Source organism: Oncorhynchus mykiss, chromosome 22, assembly GCF_057628025.1.
Source record: "Oncorhynchus mykiss isolate SJ-2025 chromosome 22, ASM5762802v1, whole genome shotgun sequence".
In the NCBI taxonomy this organism is placed as follows: Eukaryota; Metazoa; Chordata; class Actinopteri; order Salmoniformes; family Salmonidae; genus Oncorhynchus; species Oncorhynchus mykiss.
Genome location: NC_143043.1, coordinates 2772025 through 2788459, shown reverse-complemented (window position 1 = coordinate 2788459; position 16435 = coordinate 2772025). Strand labels below are relative to the sequence as shown.

The 16435-nt window shown below is 42.7% G+C and overlaps 1 protein-coding gene across 20 annotated transcripts in view; it reads right to left on the bottom strand.

Moving 5' to 3' along the window:
* mycbp2 (MYC binding protein 2) overlaps positions 1-16435 on the bottom strand; it is a 316135-nt gene that overhangs the window by 72779 nt on the left and 226921 nt on the right. For 12 of the 20 annotated variants that reach the window (XM_090215105.1, XM_090215118.1, XM_021578602.3 and 9 more), the window contains exons 38-49: positions 10851-11069; positions 10400-10622; positions 9950-10068; positions 9675-9756; positions 7715-7764; positions 5405-5577; positions 5054-5198; positions 4409-4618; positions 4028-4083; positions 3708-3823; positions 3268-3365; positions 2340-2456 (exon numbers count right to left, since the gene is read on the bottom strand). In XM_090215105.1, coding sequence (XP_090071231.1) covers positions 2340-2456; positions 3268-3365; positions 3708-3823; positions 4028-4083; positions 4409-4618; positions 5054-5198; positions 5405-5577; positions 7715-7764; positions 9675-9756; positions 9950-10068; positions 10400-10622; positions 10851-11069 — 1608 coding nt within the window. Of the gene's footprint in view, positions 1-2339; positions 2457-3267; positions 3366-3692; positions 3824-4027; positions 4084-4408; positions 4619-5053; positions 5199-5404; positions 5578-7714; positions 7765-9674; positions 9757-9949; positions 10069-10399; positions 10623-10850; positions 11070-16435 lie in introns of all 20 variants that reach the window. The other 8 variants (XM_090215106.1, XM_090215110.1, XM_090215108.1 and 5 more) reach the window with 1 other exon arrangement.

Genomic DNA, 16435 nt, shown 5'->3' with positions numbered 1-16435 from the left:
TTCTGAACAGAATGAGCCTGGTTGATGGACAGTTACCAGATGACATGGTGTCATACCCTGGGTTGTTCTGAACAGAATGAGCCTGGTTGATGGACAGTTACCAGATGACATGGTAGCATACCCTGGGTTGTTCTGAACAGAATGAGCCTGGTTGATGGACAGTTACCAGATGACATGGTGTCATACCCTGGGTTGTTCTGAACAGAATGAGCCTGGTTGATGGACAGTTACCAGATGACATGGTAGCATACCCTGGGTTGTTCTGAACAGAATGAGCCTGGTTGATGGACAGTTACCAGATGACATGGTAGCATACCCTGGGTTGTTCTGAACAGAATGAGCCTGGTTGATGGACAGTTACCAGATGACATGGTGTCATACCCTGGGTTGTTCTGAACAGAATGAGCCTGGTTGATGGACAGTTACCAGATGACATGGTAGCATACCCTGGGTTGTTCTGAACAGAATGAGCCTGGTTGATGGACAGTTACCAGATGACATGGTGTCATACCCTGGGTTGTTCTGAACAGAATGAGCCTGGTTGATGGACAGTTACCAGATGACATGGTAGCATACCCTGGGTTGTTCTGAACAGAATGAGCCTGGTTGATGGACAGTTACCAGATGACATGGTAGCATACCCTGGGTTGTTCTGAACAGAATGAGCCTGGTTGATGGACAGTTACCAGATGACATGGTGTCATACCCTGGGTTGTCCTGAAGAGAATGAGCCTGGTTGATGGACAGTTACCAGATGACATGGTAGCATACCCTGGGTTGTTCTGAACAGAATGAGCCTGGTTGATGGACAGTTACCAGATGACATGGTGTCATACCCTGGGTTGTCCTGAAGAGAATGAGCCTGGTTGATGGACAGTTACCAGATGACATGGTGTCATACCCTGGGTTGTCCTGAAGAGAATGAGCCTGGTTGATGGACAGTTACCAGATGACATGGTGTCATACCCTGGGTTGTCCTGAAGAGAATGAGCCTGGTTGATGGACAGTTACCAGATGACATGGTGTCATACCCTGGGTTGTCCTGAAGAGAATGAGCCTGGTTGATGGACAGTTACCAGATGACATGGTGTCATACCCTGGGTTGTTCTGAACAGAATGAGCCTGGTTGATGGACAGTTACCAGATGACATGGTGTCATACCCTGGGTTGTCCTGAAGAGAATGAGCCTGGTTGATGGACAGTTACCAGATGACATGGTAGCATACCCTGGGTTGTTCTGAACAGAATGAGCCTGGTTGATGGACAGTTACCAGATGACATGGTGTCATACCCTGGGTTGTTCTGAACAGAATGAGCCTGGTTGATGGACAGTTACCAGATGACATGGTGTCATACCCTGGGTTGTTCTGAACAGAATGAGCCTGGTTGATGGACAGTTACCAGATGACATGGTAGCATACCCTGGGTTGTTCTGAACAGAATGAGCCTGGTTGATGGACAGTTACCAGATGACATGGTAGCATACCCTGGGTTGTTCTGAACAGAATGAGCCTGGTTGATGGACAGTTACCAGATGACATGGTAGCATACCCTAGGTTGTTCTGAACAGAATGAGCCTGGTTGATGGACAGTTACCAGATGACATGGTAGCATACCCTGGGTTGTTCTGAACAGAATGAGCCTGGTTGATGGACAGTTACCAGATGACATGGTGTCATACCCTGGGTTGTTCTGAACAGAATGAGTCTGTTTTGTCTATTTTGAAGAAAATTTGCCACGGCACACGCAACTGAATGCACTCATGACTTCTTTCTGTGCGCACCAAAATGATGATCCGCATTGTCAAAGCCTTATACTAATATCATATTTTATAGCTTAGCTAGAAAAGCTAAGCTTTGTCTTATGTTGTACTTACCCCACGTTTCCCATGAATATTCTTATCTTACTGAATTTTACAGAGTATTTTCTGATTTTATTTATCAACAAATGCGGCGAAAAGTACAGGAAATGTAAAATGCACATAAAATCAACAGTGTAATGTTTGGATTCAGTCTTGTGTCAGGTGGAATGTTGTGCCCTCACCGTATGTCTAAAAATAATCTACAAACGGTTCCCTTTCAATTACAACCATGCTTAATGCATACGCTTTTCATATTTCTTCTGTAGGAAACATTTCAATTTAGCCCTATTCATACAGGCTAATTCCCAAGAGTGTAAAGGGTTAAGGTTACACACTTGGATCCCAAGTTAGGATTCAGTCCTAGTTAATTCAAATAGAGAACAAAATCAAGGAGAAAACGGACAACAAACCAGAAAAAAGGTCAAAGGAAAGAGTAAAGCTATGACATGATCAAATCGCCTGGTCTAGAGCAGTTTACCTCATCAATGAAGGTGACGGTGCCATTGACTTGCACTATGCCTATCTGTTCGCTCTGCAGGGAGGGGTGACTACGCACGCGGAGGCCTGCACTGTCCTTGGACACAAATTTGCGGACCTGAGAGAAGCAGAGGAGAGACAGGGAGACAGTGAGCTGCAGGAACCTCAGGAGGGGAAAGAGAAAAAGAAGTGTCAGCAGAGGGGAAGAGGACAGACACACACACTGCAGAGACAGACATACAAACAATCTATACATTCACATACACACACAAACAATCTATACATTCACACACACACACACACACATATAGGCATGCCCACAAAGCAAAATAGTGGGAGAAAGCGTAGAAGTACTCCATTCGGGAGACACTGCTGGTCGGTCAGTCCAAACACAGGGTTGACTTGAAACAAGAGTTGTTCATCATCTCAATAAAAATTCCCTGGTTAAATAAAGAACTAAAAATATTCAAACAATAATAAACCCTACCATCCACCCAGTTCTCTGATGGTGCTGGATATGATCCACTGTACACGAGATCAGAAGGAGCTACAAAGAGCTGATTGGAAATGTGCAGTTTGTTTCCCCATTGTCTGTTTGATATTAGTGAGCTCCAAAAACAATGATACAGAACATGGTTTGTGACAGTAGAAAATATTCACTGTATTAAACATATCATCCTCACACAACACAATGTTCTTCATTATAAATGTCCACACAGATAAGCACCAGTTAGAATGAGAGTGAACAAGACGTGAAAACAATTATCCTATGGACTCCACCCAGACAACACCTGGAGTAAACAACAGAGGACCCGATACAAAACAGTAAATGAACACACAACAGACACTACTGGCTATGACGGTGTGTTTTCAGGTTCTTTGGTCTGTTCTCAGATGAGCATGTGTGGGGTCAGGTGTGTCGGTCTCACCTTGCTAGGTTGGGGCTCGGCCTTGGGTTTAACCATCTGTGTGCCGGGTGGGATCATGCCTTTAGGAGGGTCTTTCACCTCCACCTCCAGACCAGCATCTAGTGGGTTAAACACACACATAGTCAACACTCAGCTAGCAGATAACTTTCATTAATATTAACAACTAATATATGTTGAATACATTGTACTAACTAATACATGTATTTTCTCTAATCTTAGACTAAACACAATACCAACGTACATTTTTTGAGTGCTTGTGCCAAACCTTCAATTAACAGAAACTCAAAAATTACACATTGACACAAGGTATGTTGACCTGACTTGACCTCTAGTCCAATTTCAATAGAGGAAATGGGAACTGGGATTTGAATTTCTGTTCACTTATTACAATGAAATGACTGAATATAATTAGAAGTGACCCCAACCCTGGTCTGGTTTACCGATCTCGATGCTGTCAATGGTGACGTGGATGGTATAGAGGCCCACAGCCCCGGGGGTCCAGTTGGCGCTGTAGGTCCCGTCTGTGTTGGCCCAGATCAACATGTTCTCACTGGGCCTGGCGGGGGAGAGGCACAGGGATGAAAACGTTTAAATCCAAATCCACTTTTCATGTCATCAAACCTAGGTTCAAATGGTGTACGAAAATGTATGCACTCAAGTCGCTCTGGATAAGAGTGTCTGCTAAATGACTCAATTGTAAATGAGTTTGTTTACATTCAATTACTTTTGCTGCACTTGATTGAACTTTCTCATCCATTACCTCTTTGGAGAGGGCGAAGCAAAGCGAAGCTCCTCGAACGAGTAGTTCTCATAGGCCTGGACAAAGAGGATAAGCACGGTGTCAAAAACATAATACAGGTTGGTTACGCGCTAAAAACAAACCACTTCTCTATCATTTCACAAGGAAACACGGTGAGCAACAGCTTCACCTAGGTTCTGCCATGTTGCTTTCCCCTCCAGATCTAGAAGATATGTGGAGGGAGGTGAACAAGGGCCCAGGTAGAAAATAGACCACTATTCTTCACATACAAGCTAATAAATACATTTCAGTCCAATGCATAAAGATAAAACATTCATTTTAATATAAACATCTAAACAAATCCGTTTGATCTCTAAGGTCACAGGTTTATGGTTGCCCAACCTTCATCATTGTGATGGCGATGTAGCGCGCCTCCTTGACGATCATGGGCTCGTAAGTGGCGTCCAGCTTGGGCATGGGCAGGCCCCCGAAGGTCAGGTCAGCAGTGCCCGAGGAGGAGGGGTTGGTGCTGCCTGGGAGACGCTGCAGCGTCCTCACGCACTCCTGCTGCATGGACTTCTTCTGGGAGACGGGCACCGCCTTCACCTCCACCTGGGGGAGAGTAGAGGGAAAGACATGGGATGCCTTCAACAAGGTGTACAGTTCGCAAATGTTAGCTAACATATTCTATTTATTTTATGTTCACAATGAACATCTGATAACATTACAGTGGATTCAAATCTGGTGAGGCTATCAGTGATCTAGCTACCAGCAACCAGTCATTTTCCATGCACACAAGGGGACACTCAGCGACTTAATGGTCAGCAACTAGAGAGCTTGTGACCAGACTTGAAAATGTCCCAAATGAAAGCAAATTTCAGTGGCTTGGTAGCCAGTCTGAATGGCAGGTTAGTTAACATTCTGAATAGGTAGTGTGCGGCAAACATAAGTGTATGTTTTGGGTCTAATCTGTCACTACAAACAATCATGTGACGATGTAGGCTTTCTATGACATGAAGTAAGAACAGAACAATTCAAAACCCTGACCTTCATGTTGGGCACATGCACCACGTCTCCGTACTGGTCTTTGGTCTGGACGGCCACTGTGGTGGGCCAGCCGCAGCAGATGTGGTCCTTGTTCAGGATCAGAGATGTCTTCTCGGGGTCCGCGTAGGAGTCCGGTTGCAGCCACCTGGGGGAGGGGGGGTACATTTCTTTATTCATATATTTATTTACAACCTGGCAAAGAGACAAAGAAATGTACCACAACGTGAGAATATTCATAGCTGTTCTTCACAGCTTACCTGGCTATGTGCTGAGCTTTGTTTAACGCAGTGTGTGTACGTGAGCATGTGTGCCTGTGTGTTTGTGTCTACATGCCGTCTCCATCTCTCTCACCTGGCCAGGCGTCCTCCGCTGGAGTTCTGCACACAGGTAATGAAGTCCTCCAGGAAGGAGTGCTCGTTGGTCTGCAGGTGCAGGGGCAGGTTGCCCTCCAGAGCTTCCAGGATTGTGGGGGAGTGGGACAAGGCCAGGCCCTTGCCCAGGATACCTGAGTGGGCCTTACACACCTGGAGTGAGAGGGAAAGGGGGAAGGAGAGGGTAGTACAGTCTTGCTTTAAAGTATGAGAACCCTACAGGGCTGGTCATTAATTTGTTATAAATATTAACATAAACCCCAATTCGTAATAAAGACATTCCAAGTAAATGACAGAAACAGAAATACATGATATATTTTCATTGTTTATTTAACAAAAGTGGTTTATTTAACCGAAACTCAGATTTGATGTGTGCAAAACTATGTGAACCCCAATAGTTTGAGGAACCTACATCAGCAGCGATAACTTGGAGTAAACGTCTCCTATAGCCAGTAATCAGTCTCTGACATATGTTTTGAGGGATATTTGCCAACTCCTCCTTACAGAACTCAGCCAATTGAATGAGGTTTGAGGGGGGTCTGGCATGAACTGCCTGCTTCAGGTCCTGCCACATCTCAAATTGGATTTAGGTCAGGACTTTGACATGGCCAATCCAAAACACAAATCTTCTTTCTCCTGAGCCATTCTTTGGTAGACTTATTTGAATACTTTGTGTCGTTGTCTTGATGGAAGACCCATTTTCGACCCAGCTTTAGCTCCTTGACTGATGGCCTGACGTTCTGTTCCAGAGTCTCCTGGTATACCTCAGAACCCATGGTTCCCTTAATGATGTGGAGTCGTCCAGGTCCAGAGGAGGCAAAGCAGCCCCAGATCTTGACATTCCCACCACCATCCTTGACTGTTGGGATAAGGTTATTTTGGTGGTAGGCAGTGTTGGGTTATCGCAAAATGTAGCGGTGTTGATTGTGAACAAAAAGTTCAATTTTGGACTCATCGGTCCAGAGAATGGACTTCCAGAAACCTTCAGGTTTGTCCAGGTGGTGGCCTCCGGAGTGGCACAATGGTCTAAAGCATTGCATCGCAGTGCCAGCTGTGCCACTAGAGATTCTGGGTCCAGGATCTGTTGCAGCCGGTCGCGACTGGTAGACCCATGAGGCGGCTCACAATTGGCACAGCATCGTCCGGGTTAGGGGAATGTTTGGCCGGCAGGGATGTCCTTGTCCCATCATGCACTAGCGGGCCGGGCACAGTGCGCACAGACACGGCCACCAGGTGTACTGTGTTTCCTCCGACACATTGGTGCGGCTGGCTTCCAGGTTAAGTGGGCATTGTGTCAAGAAGCAGTGCAGTTTGGTTGGGTTGGTTGGGCTCTCGACCTTCGCCTCTCGAGTCCGTACGGGAGTTGCAGCGATGAGACAAGACTAACTACCAATTGAATACCACAAAATTAAGGAGAAAAAGGGGTATAAAAAAATAATAAGTTTGTCCAGGTGGTCTCTGGCAAAGGTAAGATGGGCAGTTTGGTTATTTTTTGACAGCAGAGGCTTCTTCCTAGCAACCCTCCCATGAATGGCATTTCTATTCAATGTTCTTCTTACTGTTGAAGCATGCAAAGTTACCGGAGATGCAGCAAGGGAGGTCTGCATCTCTAGATTAAAAATGTGGGTTTTGGAAGGGCGTTCACTTCTAGGCAGAGTTGCTGTCATGTTAAATGCTCTCCATTTGTAAATTATTTGCCTCAGTGGACTGATGGAGCTCAAATCTTTTTTAAATGATTTTATAGCCTCCGCAGACTGTGCTCTCACTAGCCTTGTCCTGATGTCCTCTGAGATCTCCTTTCCTCTCAGCATGGTGTGCTTTGCATTCACCTGAATTGGTAACACCAAACTGACCAGGTTTCTTATCTCTATTTATCAGAGTACCAGCCAAACTCTTTCCGGAAGAGCTCTCCTTTGATTGGTTCATTTGGTACCCAATTATTAACCCCCCTGACTCTACTACCACTTGATTTAACCAATGCAACTTGAAGTTCACTTATTTTTTAACCTGCAGTAATTCCTTTTTAATTGTGTTTTTCAACTACAGGCATGATTCCTCTACACCAATAAATGGTATTGGTAAATGTAAACCTGTTATGTCAGATCAAAAAGGCCGAAAAACATCTGTTCACATACTTTCAAGCAGCACTGTATGTCATCGTTACATGCTGACAGAGGCTTGATGATACGTTTGAGGACTGGCCGTCTTTTTCATACCTAGTGCTTACACACTTGAGAGCTTTAGTTATGTCACAATGTGATTATGAAAAAGTCAAATGGCATCAGAATACCTGGAGAGAGGCCTCTTCAAGAATCTCAAGGTCTTCTTCAAGTTCATTCCCTGGAAAAAAAAGCACAGAGGATAAAATATGATATGCCATTAGGGGCAAAACATGCACATACCGTTGATGTCAGAAGTTTACATATAGTTTAGTCAACTACATTTAAACTCAGATCACAATTCCTTACATTTAATCCATGTAAGGATCAGTTAGGATCACCACTTTATTTAAAAAAATTGAAATGTCAAAATAATAGCAGAGAGTGATTTCAGCTTTTATTTCTTTCATCACATTCCCAGTGGGTCAGAAGTCTACATACACTCAATTAGTATTTGGTAGCATTGCCTTTAAATTATTTAACTTGGGTCAAACGTTTCGGGTAGCCTTCCACAAGCTTCCCACAATAAGTTGGGTGAATTTTGGCCCATTCCTCCTGACAGAACTGGTGTAACTGAGTCAGGTTTGTAAGGCCTCCTTGCTCGCACACACTTTTTCAGTTCTGCCCACACATTTTCAATAGGATTGAGGTCAGGGCTTTGTGATGGCCACTCCAATACCTTGACTTTGTTGTCCTTAAGCCATTTTGCCACAACTTTGGAAGTATGCTTGGGGTCATTGTCCATTTGGAAGACCCATTTGCGACCAACCTTTAACTTCCTGACTGAGGTCTTGAGATGTTGCTTCAATATATCCACATAATTTTCCTTCCTTGTGACGCCATGTATTTTGTGAAGTGCACCAGTCTCTCCTGCAGCAAAGCACCCCCACAACATGATGCTGCCACCCCTGTGCTTCACGGTTGGGTTGGTGTTCTTTGGCTTGCAAGCCTCCCCCTTTTTCCTCCAAACATAACAATCGTCATTATGGCCAAACAGTCCCATTTTAGTTTCATCAGACCAGAGGACATTTCTCCAAAAAGTACGATCTTTGTCCCCATGTGCAGTTGCAAACCTTTGATGTTGTTCTGGGATTGATTTGCACTTTTCGCACCGAAGTTCGTTCATCTCTAGTAGACAGAATACGTCTCCTTCCTGAGCGGTATGACGGCTGTGCTGTCCCATGGTGTTTATACTTGCGTACTATTGTTTGTACAGATGAATGTGGTACCTTCAGGCATTTGGAAGTTGCTCCCAAGGATGAGCCAGACTTGTGGAAGTTTACTATTTTTATCTGAGGTCTTGGCTGATTTCTTTTGATTTTCCCATGATGTCAAGCAAAGACGCAAAGACGCACTGAGTCTGAAGGTAGGCCTTGAAATACATCCACAGGTACACCTCCAATTGACTCAAATTATGTCAATTAGCCTATCAGAAGCTTCTAAAGCCATGACATCATTTTCTGGAATTTTCCAAGATGTTTAAAGGCCCAGTCAACTTAGTGTATGTAAACTTCTGACCCACTGGAATTGTAATACAGTGAATTATAAGTGAAATAATCGGTCTGTAAACAATCGTTGGAAAAATGACTTGTGTCATGCACAAAGTAGATGTCCTAACCGACTTGTCAAATCTAGTTTGTTAACAAGAAATGTGTGGAGTGGTTGAAAAACAACTTTTAATGACTCCAACCTAAGTGTATGTAAACTTACGACTTCACCTGTATACAGTTGCAGTCAAATATATTGGCACTATTTCTAAGATTAAATAGAAAAAAAAGTTTGGTGATAACAAGTGTATTTGTATGATTTGTATGATTTACAATTGCACAGGACCAAGAAAAAAATGACATTTAGAATTTTCCCTTTAAAGTCACAAAATGGCCTGAAATAGTTATGAACCAGTTGTGAAAAGAGAAAACAGAAAATTCTGCTCCATTGTGTAAAGGTTCAAATACATTTTACTGCATCTTCAATAATGAGAACAAGCACCTAATACTTGTATTGAAAGAATATGAGTTGATACAGTACATGCTCAATATGAGTTCTCCTGTGTTACCCATCGGTTTTGCAATGTTCTATGATCTCCCTCACCAAGAGCCAGATCCTTCTTCATCAGAGCAGCAGCACACACACTGCCCAAGTATGCCAGCTCCTTCTCCAGCTGGATAATACCCTGAAACGTGTGCGCGCACACACACACACACACACACACACACACACACACACACACACACACACACACACACGTATAATTTGTTGTAAAAACATGTATTTGCCAACAAATTAAAGTACAATAGGAAAAGTGGGTAAATCTTGTTTTTGGGTAAACTACCCTTTTAACATAGCAAAACAAAGTTCCCCCTTACCTCATCTGGTCCGGGGTTGAATTCGTAACCCACGGCAACACACTTGAAGCCGTAGAAACAAGCCTTCTCGTCTTTTACGTAGTCAGAGGCAGTTTCTAAGGAGAACAGGGCCTCGTTTCCTGGGATCCCAAAGGAAGAACAGAAGGGTGATGCTGTGATATTGTCAGCAGGGAGGACAGGGGGACTACTTTATTGTCGGTCAGCTGAGAATAATTAAAGTAGCTGTGGCAAGTGGCTTAGCAGAGCTGTCCATTGAAGAGATTGAGCTGCCCTGATCAATAACCTAACCTTTGATTGGTTCAAATGACTTGTTTCCTAGCGTGTCATTTGACTTAGCTGGTCAAATGCCTTCCTACTGAAACAAAACACCCTCAAATCGCAAATCGGTTTGAAAAACCCGCAAATCGGTTTGAAATTAAGTAATTAAGCATTGGACCGCTTTTATCTTACCTGGCAGCACTAGGACAGTGGTAGGCCAGCCATTGGAGCCAGAGATCTTCTTGAGCTCCACCCAGGTGTTGATGGTGTCGTGGGCCAGGGGCTTGGTGCTCAGGCTGGACATGTGGAGCGAATGGCTGGGGATGAGCAGGCGAAGGACATCCTCTGGCTGGGCTGTGCCACACTGGGGGTCAAACTCGATGGTGGTCCACCGCACGCAGTCCGGAAATGACACCTGAGGAGTAAAGGGGGAGAGGATGGTTAAAGCCATGAAACAATTATGCGTAGGAAGAGTAGCTGATGCTTCTGCAAAGGTTAATGGTGATCCACATTTTTAAAAAGTCCTGGTTCATACAATATGTCCAGTTCTGCTAGATATATACTTTTCTTTACCCTTGACTAAGAATTCCTATGTTGGGAACAGTCCCACTTCACCGTGTGTGTGTGTGTGTGCGTGCTTTACCATATACTGTGTGACTCCGGCCTGCTTGTAAGGGTGGTCACTCTCTATTATAGCATAGTGACTGGAGGTGGTGCATGCCGATAGGCCCTGCTCCAGCTGGTTGCCCGTGGTGCTGTCTGTTGATTGGTTGGGGTTGAAAGCCAGTGGGGCATACTTCTGGTTCAAAGCGGAGACAGCAGGAAGTAACTCCTGGACCAGACCAAAGACTTCCACTGCGGCCTGATTGGGAAAAAACATGATCAAATGAATCACACTGGTTCCGTTTCCCTTAAAAGGTACACTTAGATGGTATTGTTATCTGTAAGCAGGAAGTGTATGGTCTTGAATCACGTTTACATCTAGACATATAGGGGTAATAGTACTGGGCACCTACATCGCTTGCTCTCCCCCTTTCAAGTTAACATGATAAGAGTTATCAATGGAAAACTGTATTAACGATGGCCAGGGATATAGCGGAAATACCATAGGTGGGTAAGAAAGGAAAAAGGCAGGAGACAAGTAAACATTCATGAAAAATAGCTACTTTTGCATTATAAGTGTATAATCGCTATTCATAAAATAAAATGGTGAGTCAACAACATCGATACAGGTTGAGCCTACACTACATCACTGGTGCTGGCTTACTGATACGTCACCTTTACTCTTACAGTTTTAGGAAGATTTTACTTTTATATCTTTGCATATTTTTGTTTGTTTATGGCTTTCTTATTCAGTGGCCTTCTAATGGTGGGCCACTTTCCAATTTAGTGAATATTATGATAGTCTTATTGGATTCGAGAGTTCTCTGATTCCAGTGTGTATTTTCCCCTTTGAGGAAGCATATGAATGAAGATGAACCTTTTCACGTATGAGTTCCAAATATCTCTCTGTCCCCCCAGTGTGAGTTCTTACGCGCAGTTCCACAATTATATTGTTACTTAACAGGTCAGTTAACATGCCCTGCCCTCAAACCAAGGCACGATGCCTGTTAATTATCTATAGGCTATGTTTCAACTGATCAATTGTACATGATTGTCTAACAACAGTTTGAAATGAGGTGTGTTAATTCACATAGAAGTAGTCCATTTCACAATGGCGGACAATTTATGTTTGAGGCATGCAATGCCAAAGGTGAGGATGAGCTGGACAAACTTCTCTCTTCGATGAGAGCCCAAGCACTCCCCCAGGGTTCCCTCAGGTCAAGATCTCCAGTCAGAACAGAACCGGCTCTAAAGTTTTCCCCCTGGTGCATTTTCCAGCTGGCACCCACATTGCCGCCATCATTGTTAAAATGTTCTATTAGTTCTGTAAAACAATGCTAATGCTGTCAAATAAGAATTAACCTGTGTTGTATCCTTTCAAGCTGCTCTGGCCTTATCGTTGCATTGGCCTGTGTATTCATTTGGCTTGTTTAGCATAACTCTGCCCCTTTGGGGAGCCTTTGAGCTCTTCAGTTATTATGTTACCTCATTGTAATATTGTCTCATTGCTATATGCTAATATTTTATTATAATTACTAATAATTCCTCTTTATTGTGTACTTTCTGTAACCACACAGTGTGGAACATAACTTTTGTTGGTATGTTTTAATATTCAATAATCTACTTGCAGTGAAGCTGCTCAACATTTACATTACATTCAGTAATCTAACAAACTCCTATCCAAAGCGACCCACAGAGGCAACCAGGGTCAATGCCCTGCTCAAGGGCACGTCGACAGATCTCTCAAGGTCAAAAACAGGGACGTGAACCAGCAACCTATCAGCCACCGGCCCAAGCTCCCAAACGCCAGGCTACCAGCCCTCCAAGATCCCCCCCACAGTTCCCAGAGAGCTGCCCCTTAACCATCAGAGACCACCTCCCACTGCTAGAAAAAAATAGAATACAATATAATAATTCCATTCCCCCAAGCCCCCGTCCCCCAATCCTCTTGCGACGAGCAATCCTGGATCCGGGATCGTAATCATAGCCTCAAACGAATTAGCATAACGCAGCGGCCATAAATACCCCTAGAAACTTTTCCTATTCATGAAAATCGCAAATGAAATGAATTAAATATATTCAAACACAAGCGTAGCCTTTTGTTAACAACACTGTCATCTCAGTTTTTCAAAATATGCGTTACAGCCAACGCTAGACAAGCATTTGTGTAAGTTTATCATGGCATAATGCTATGCTAGGCTCTGCTGGCAGCAGGCAACGTTTTCACGAAAATAAGAAAAGCAACCAAATTAAATAATTTACCTTTGAAGAACTTCAGATGCTTTCACTCAGGAGACTCCCAGTTAGATAGCAAATGTTCCTTTTTTCCAAAAATATTATTTTTGTAGGCGAAATAGCTCCCGTTTGTTCATCATGCTTGGCTGAGAAATCGACCGGAAAATACTACCACTACAACGACAAACTTTTTTCAAAATTTGCTCCATAATATCGACAGAAACACAGCAAACATTGTTTAGGATCCATCCTCAAGGTGTTTTTAACATATATATTCAATAATATATCCGTCGAGGCAATTCGTTTCTCATAAGAAGCGATTGGAAAAAAGGCTACCATTTTACGAAAGATTTTCTGCGGGAGACACCATGTGACCACTTGCTATATATGGTCCCTTACGGCTATTCTTCAATGGAAATGCGTAAAAAGACGTCACAATGCTGTAGACACCTTGGGGAATACGTGGAAAACATAAGCTCATTCGTAGCTCATTCACACCCATATAAGGAGTCATTGTATCCAAAGCTGTCAATTATATGCATAGTCGAGCATCTTTTCGTGACAAAATATCTTGTCTAAAACGGGAAAGTTTTTCATCCAAAAATTGTAATAGCACCCCCTAATGCTTAACTTAATATACCATTTGAATCTAATCGAATAGAATCCACAGATTGCGAGTTGAAGAAAAATATTTTTATATGAGTATTAGTATATAAGTATATAAGTCATTGACCAGATCTCCCAACAGTGCTATTTCTAGTGTCAATTTTAGAACAATGTTATGCTTTTTCAGCCATTCCTGAACCTGAGACCAGAAACAGGCTACCTGAGCGCAATACCAAAATAAATGGTCTATTGATTCTGTATCCTCACAACAAAATCTGCAGAGCTTTGATGACTGTATGCCCCAAATATTCAACATTTTGTTGGTGGCAAGTTTTAGCTGAAAAGAGCGAAGTCTTGAATAATTCATACACTCTTTACCATGAAATCAGTACGTCAAAAATCTCTTCCCAACTATTTCGCAATATTTACGGCACAGCTGTCAACATCCTGGTCCTCAAATGAAACGGGTATACAGTTGAAGACGGATGTTTACATACACCTTAGCCAAATTCATTTAAAGTTATTCACAATTCCTGACATTTAATCCTAGTAAAAAATCCCTGTCTTTTTTATTTCACCTTTATTTAACCAGGTAGGCCAGTTGAGAACAAGTTCTCATTTACAACTGCGACCTGGCCAAGATAAATCAAAGCAGTGCGACACAAACAACAGAGTTACACATGGAATAAACAAATGTACAGTCATTAACACAATAGAAAAAAATAAAGTCTATATACAGTGTGTGCAAATGCCGTGAGGAGGTAAGGCAATAAATAGGCCATAGTAGCGAAGTAATTACAATTTAGCAGATTAACACTGGAGTGATAGATGTGCAGATGATGTGCAAGTAGAAATACTGGTGTGCAAAAGAGCAAAAAAGTAAATAAAACAGTATGAGGATGAGGTCGGTAGATTGGATGGGCTATTTACAGATGGGCTGTGTACAGCTGCAGCGATCGGTTTAGGTGCTCAGATAGCTGATGCTTAAAGTTAGTGAGGGAGATGTCTCCTACTTCAGCAATTTTTGCAGTTCGTTCCAGTCATTGCCAGCAGAGAACTGTAAGGAAAGGTGGCCAAAGAGGTATTGGCTTTAGAGATGACCAATGAGATATACCTGCTGTAGCACGTGCTACGGGTGGGTGTTGTTATCGTGACCAGTGAGCTGAGATAAGGTGGAGCTTTACCTAGCAAAGACTTATGACCTGGAGCCAGCGGGTCGAGTGACAAATATTTTGCGAGGGCCAGCCGACTAGAGCATACAGGTCGCAGTGGTGGGTGGTATATGGGGCTTTGGAGACAAAAAAGGATGGCACTGTGATAGACTGCATCTAATTTACTGAGTAGAGTATTGGAGTATTTTGTAAATGACATCACCGAAGTCAAGGATCGGTAGGATAGTCAGTTTTACAAGGGTATGTTTGGCGGTGTGAGTGAAAGGAGGCTTTGTTGCGAAATAGAAAGCTGATTCTAGATTTAATTTTGGATTGGAGGTGTTTAATGTGAGTCTGGAAGGAGAGTTTACAGTCTAGCCAGACACCTTGGTATTTGTAGTTGTCCACATATTCTAAGACAAAACTGTCGGGTAGCCTTCCACAAGCTTCCCACAATAAGTTGGGTGAATTTTGGCCCATTCCTCCTGATAGAGCTGGTGTAACTGAGTCAGGTTTGTTGGCCTCCTTGCTCGCACACGTTTTTTCAGTTCTGCCCACAGAATTTCTATAGGATTGAGGTCAGGGTTTTGTGATGGCCACTCCAATACCTTGACTTTGTTGTCCTTAAGCCATTTTGTCACTACTTTGCAAGTATGCTTGGTGTCATTGTCCATTTGGAAGACCCATTTGCGACCAAGCTTTAACTTCCTAAAATTTGTGCGGCCTTTTAAGCATTCTAGAACCGTTAAATAGTTAAATAAAATAGTTACCACTGGGAATGTGATGAAAGAAATAAAAGCTGAAATAAATCATTCTCTATTATTCTGACATTTCACATTCTTAAAATAAAGCGGTGATCCTAACTTACCTAAAACAGGGAATTTTTATTAGGATTAAATGTCAGGAATAGTGAAAAACTGAATAGTGTATAGTGAAAAACTTCTGACTTCAACTGTACTTATTTCACTGTACAGTCTTACCTATGGATTGTGGATCAATGACATGGGGTATCAGTCTACTCAGTGACACCCAGAGAACATTAGTGTCGTAGCTCTTATTGTGGGACTCAAAGAAATGTGAATTGAGACATTTACTGTCAACCTATGTGTATTGAATAGGGTTGTACATTTTTGGGAATATTCAGAGGTGGAAACTTTCCGTGGGAATTAACAGGAATATATGGGAATTAACAGAAATATGCAAATTAATATTAATAACATTTAAAATGCAGATTTACCATATCTGGAGACAGAAACATAAACCTTTTACCTTATCATAAGTAGACATAATTGCAAATGATAAAATCCTTCCAATAAAAAATAATTTTAAAAACTACTTAGTTACTAATTGAACTTTAATTAATGAGTTGACATGGGATGATTTCACTGAACATGAAAAGGGAATATTGAATGATCCATCACATCTCCCCAAAACATTTTCAACATACATCTGTAAAATGATAGTTTCTAGACTAAAGCTTTGGTTGTCTTCCTCTCAGGCTTCCATGTCCTCTCCCTGGACCTTCATGTCCACCTCTTGAACATCAGGCTCTGATGCCTCATCTTCACTGTCACTTTCCAACCTTGTTGAGGATGGTTTGTTGATAGACTCAAAAAGCCTCAAATTTGCCTGG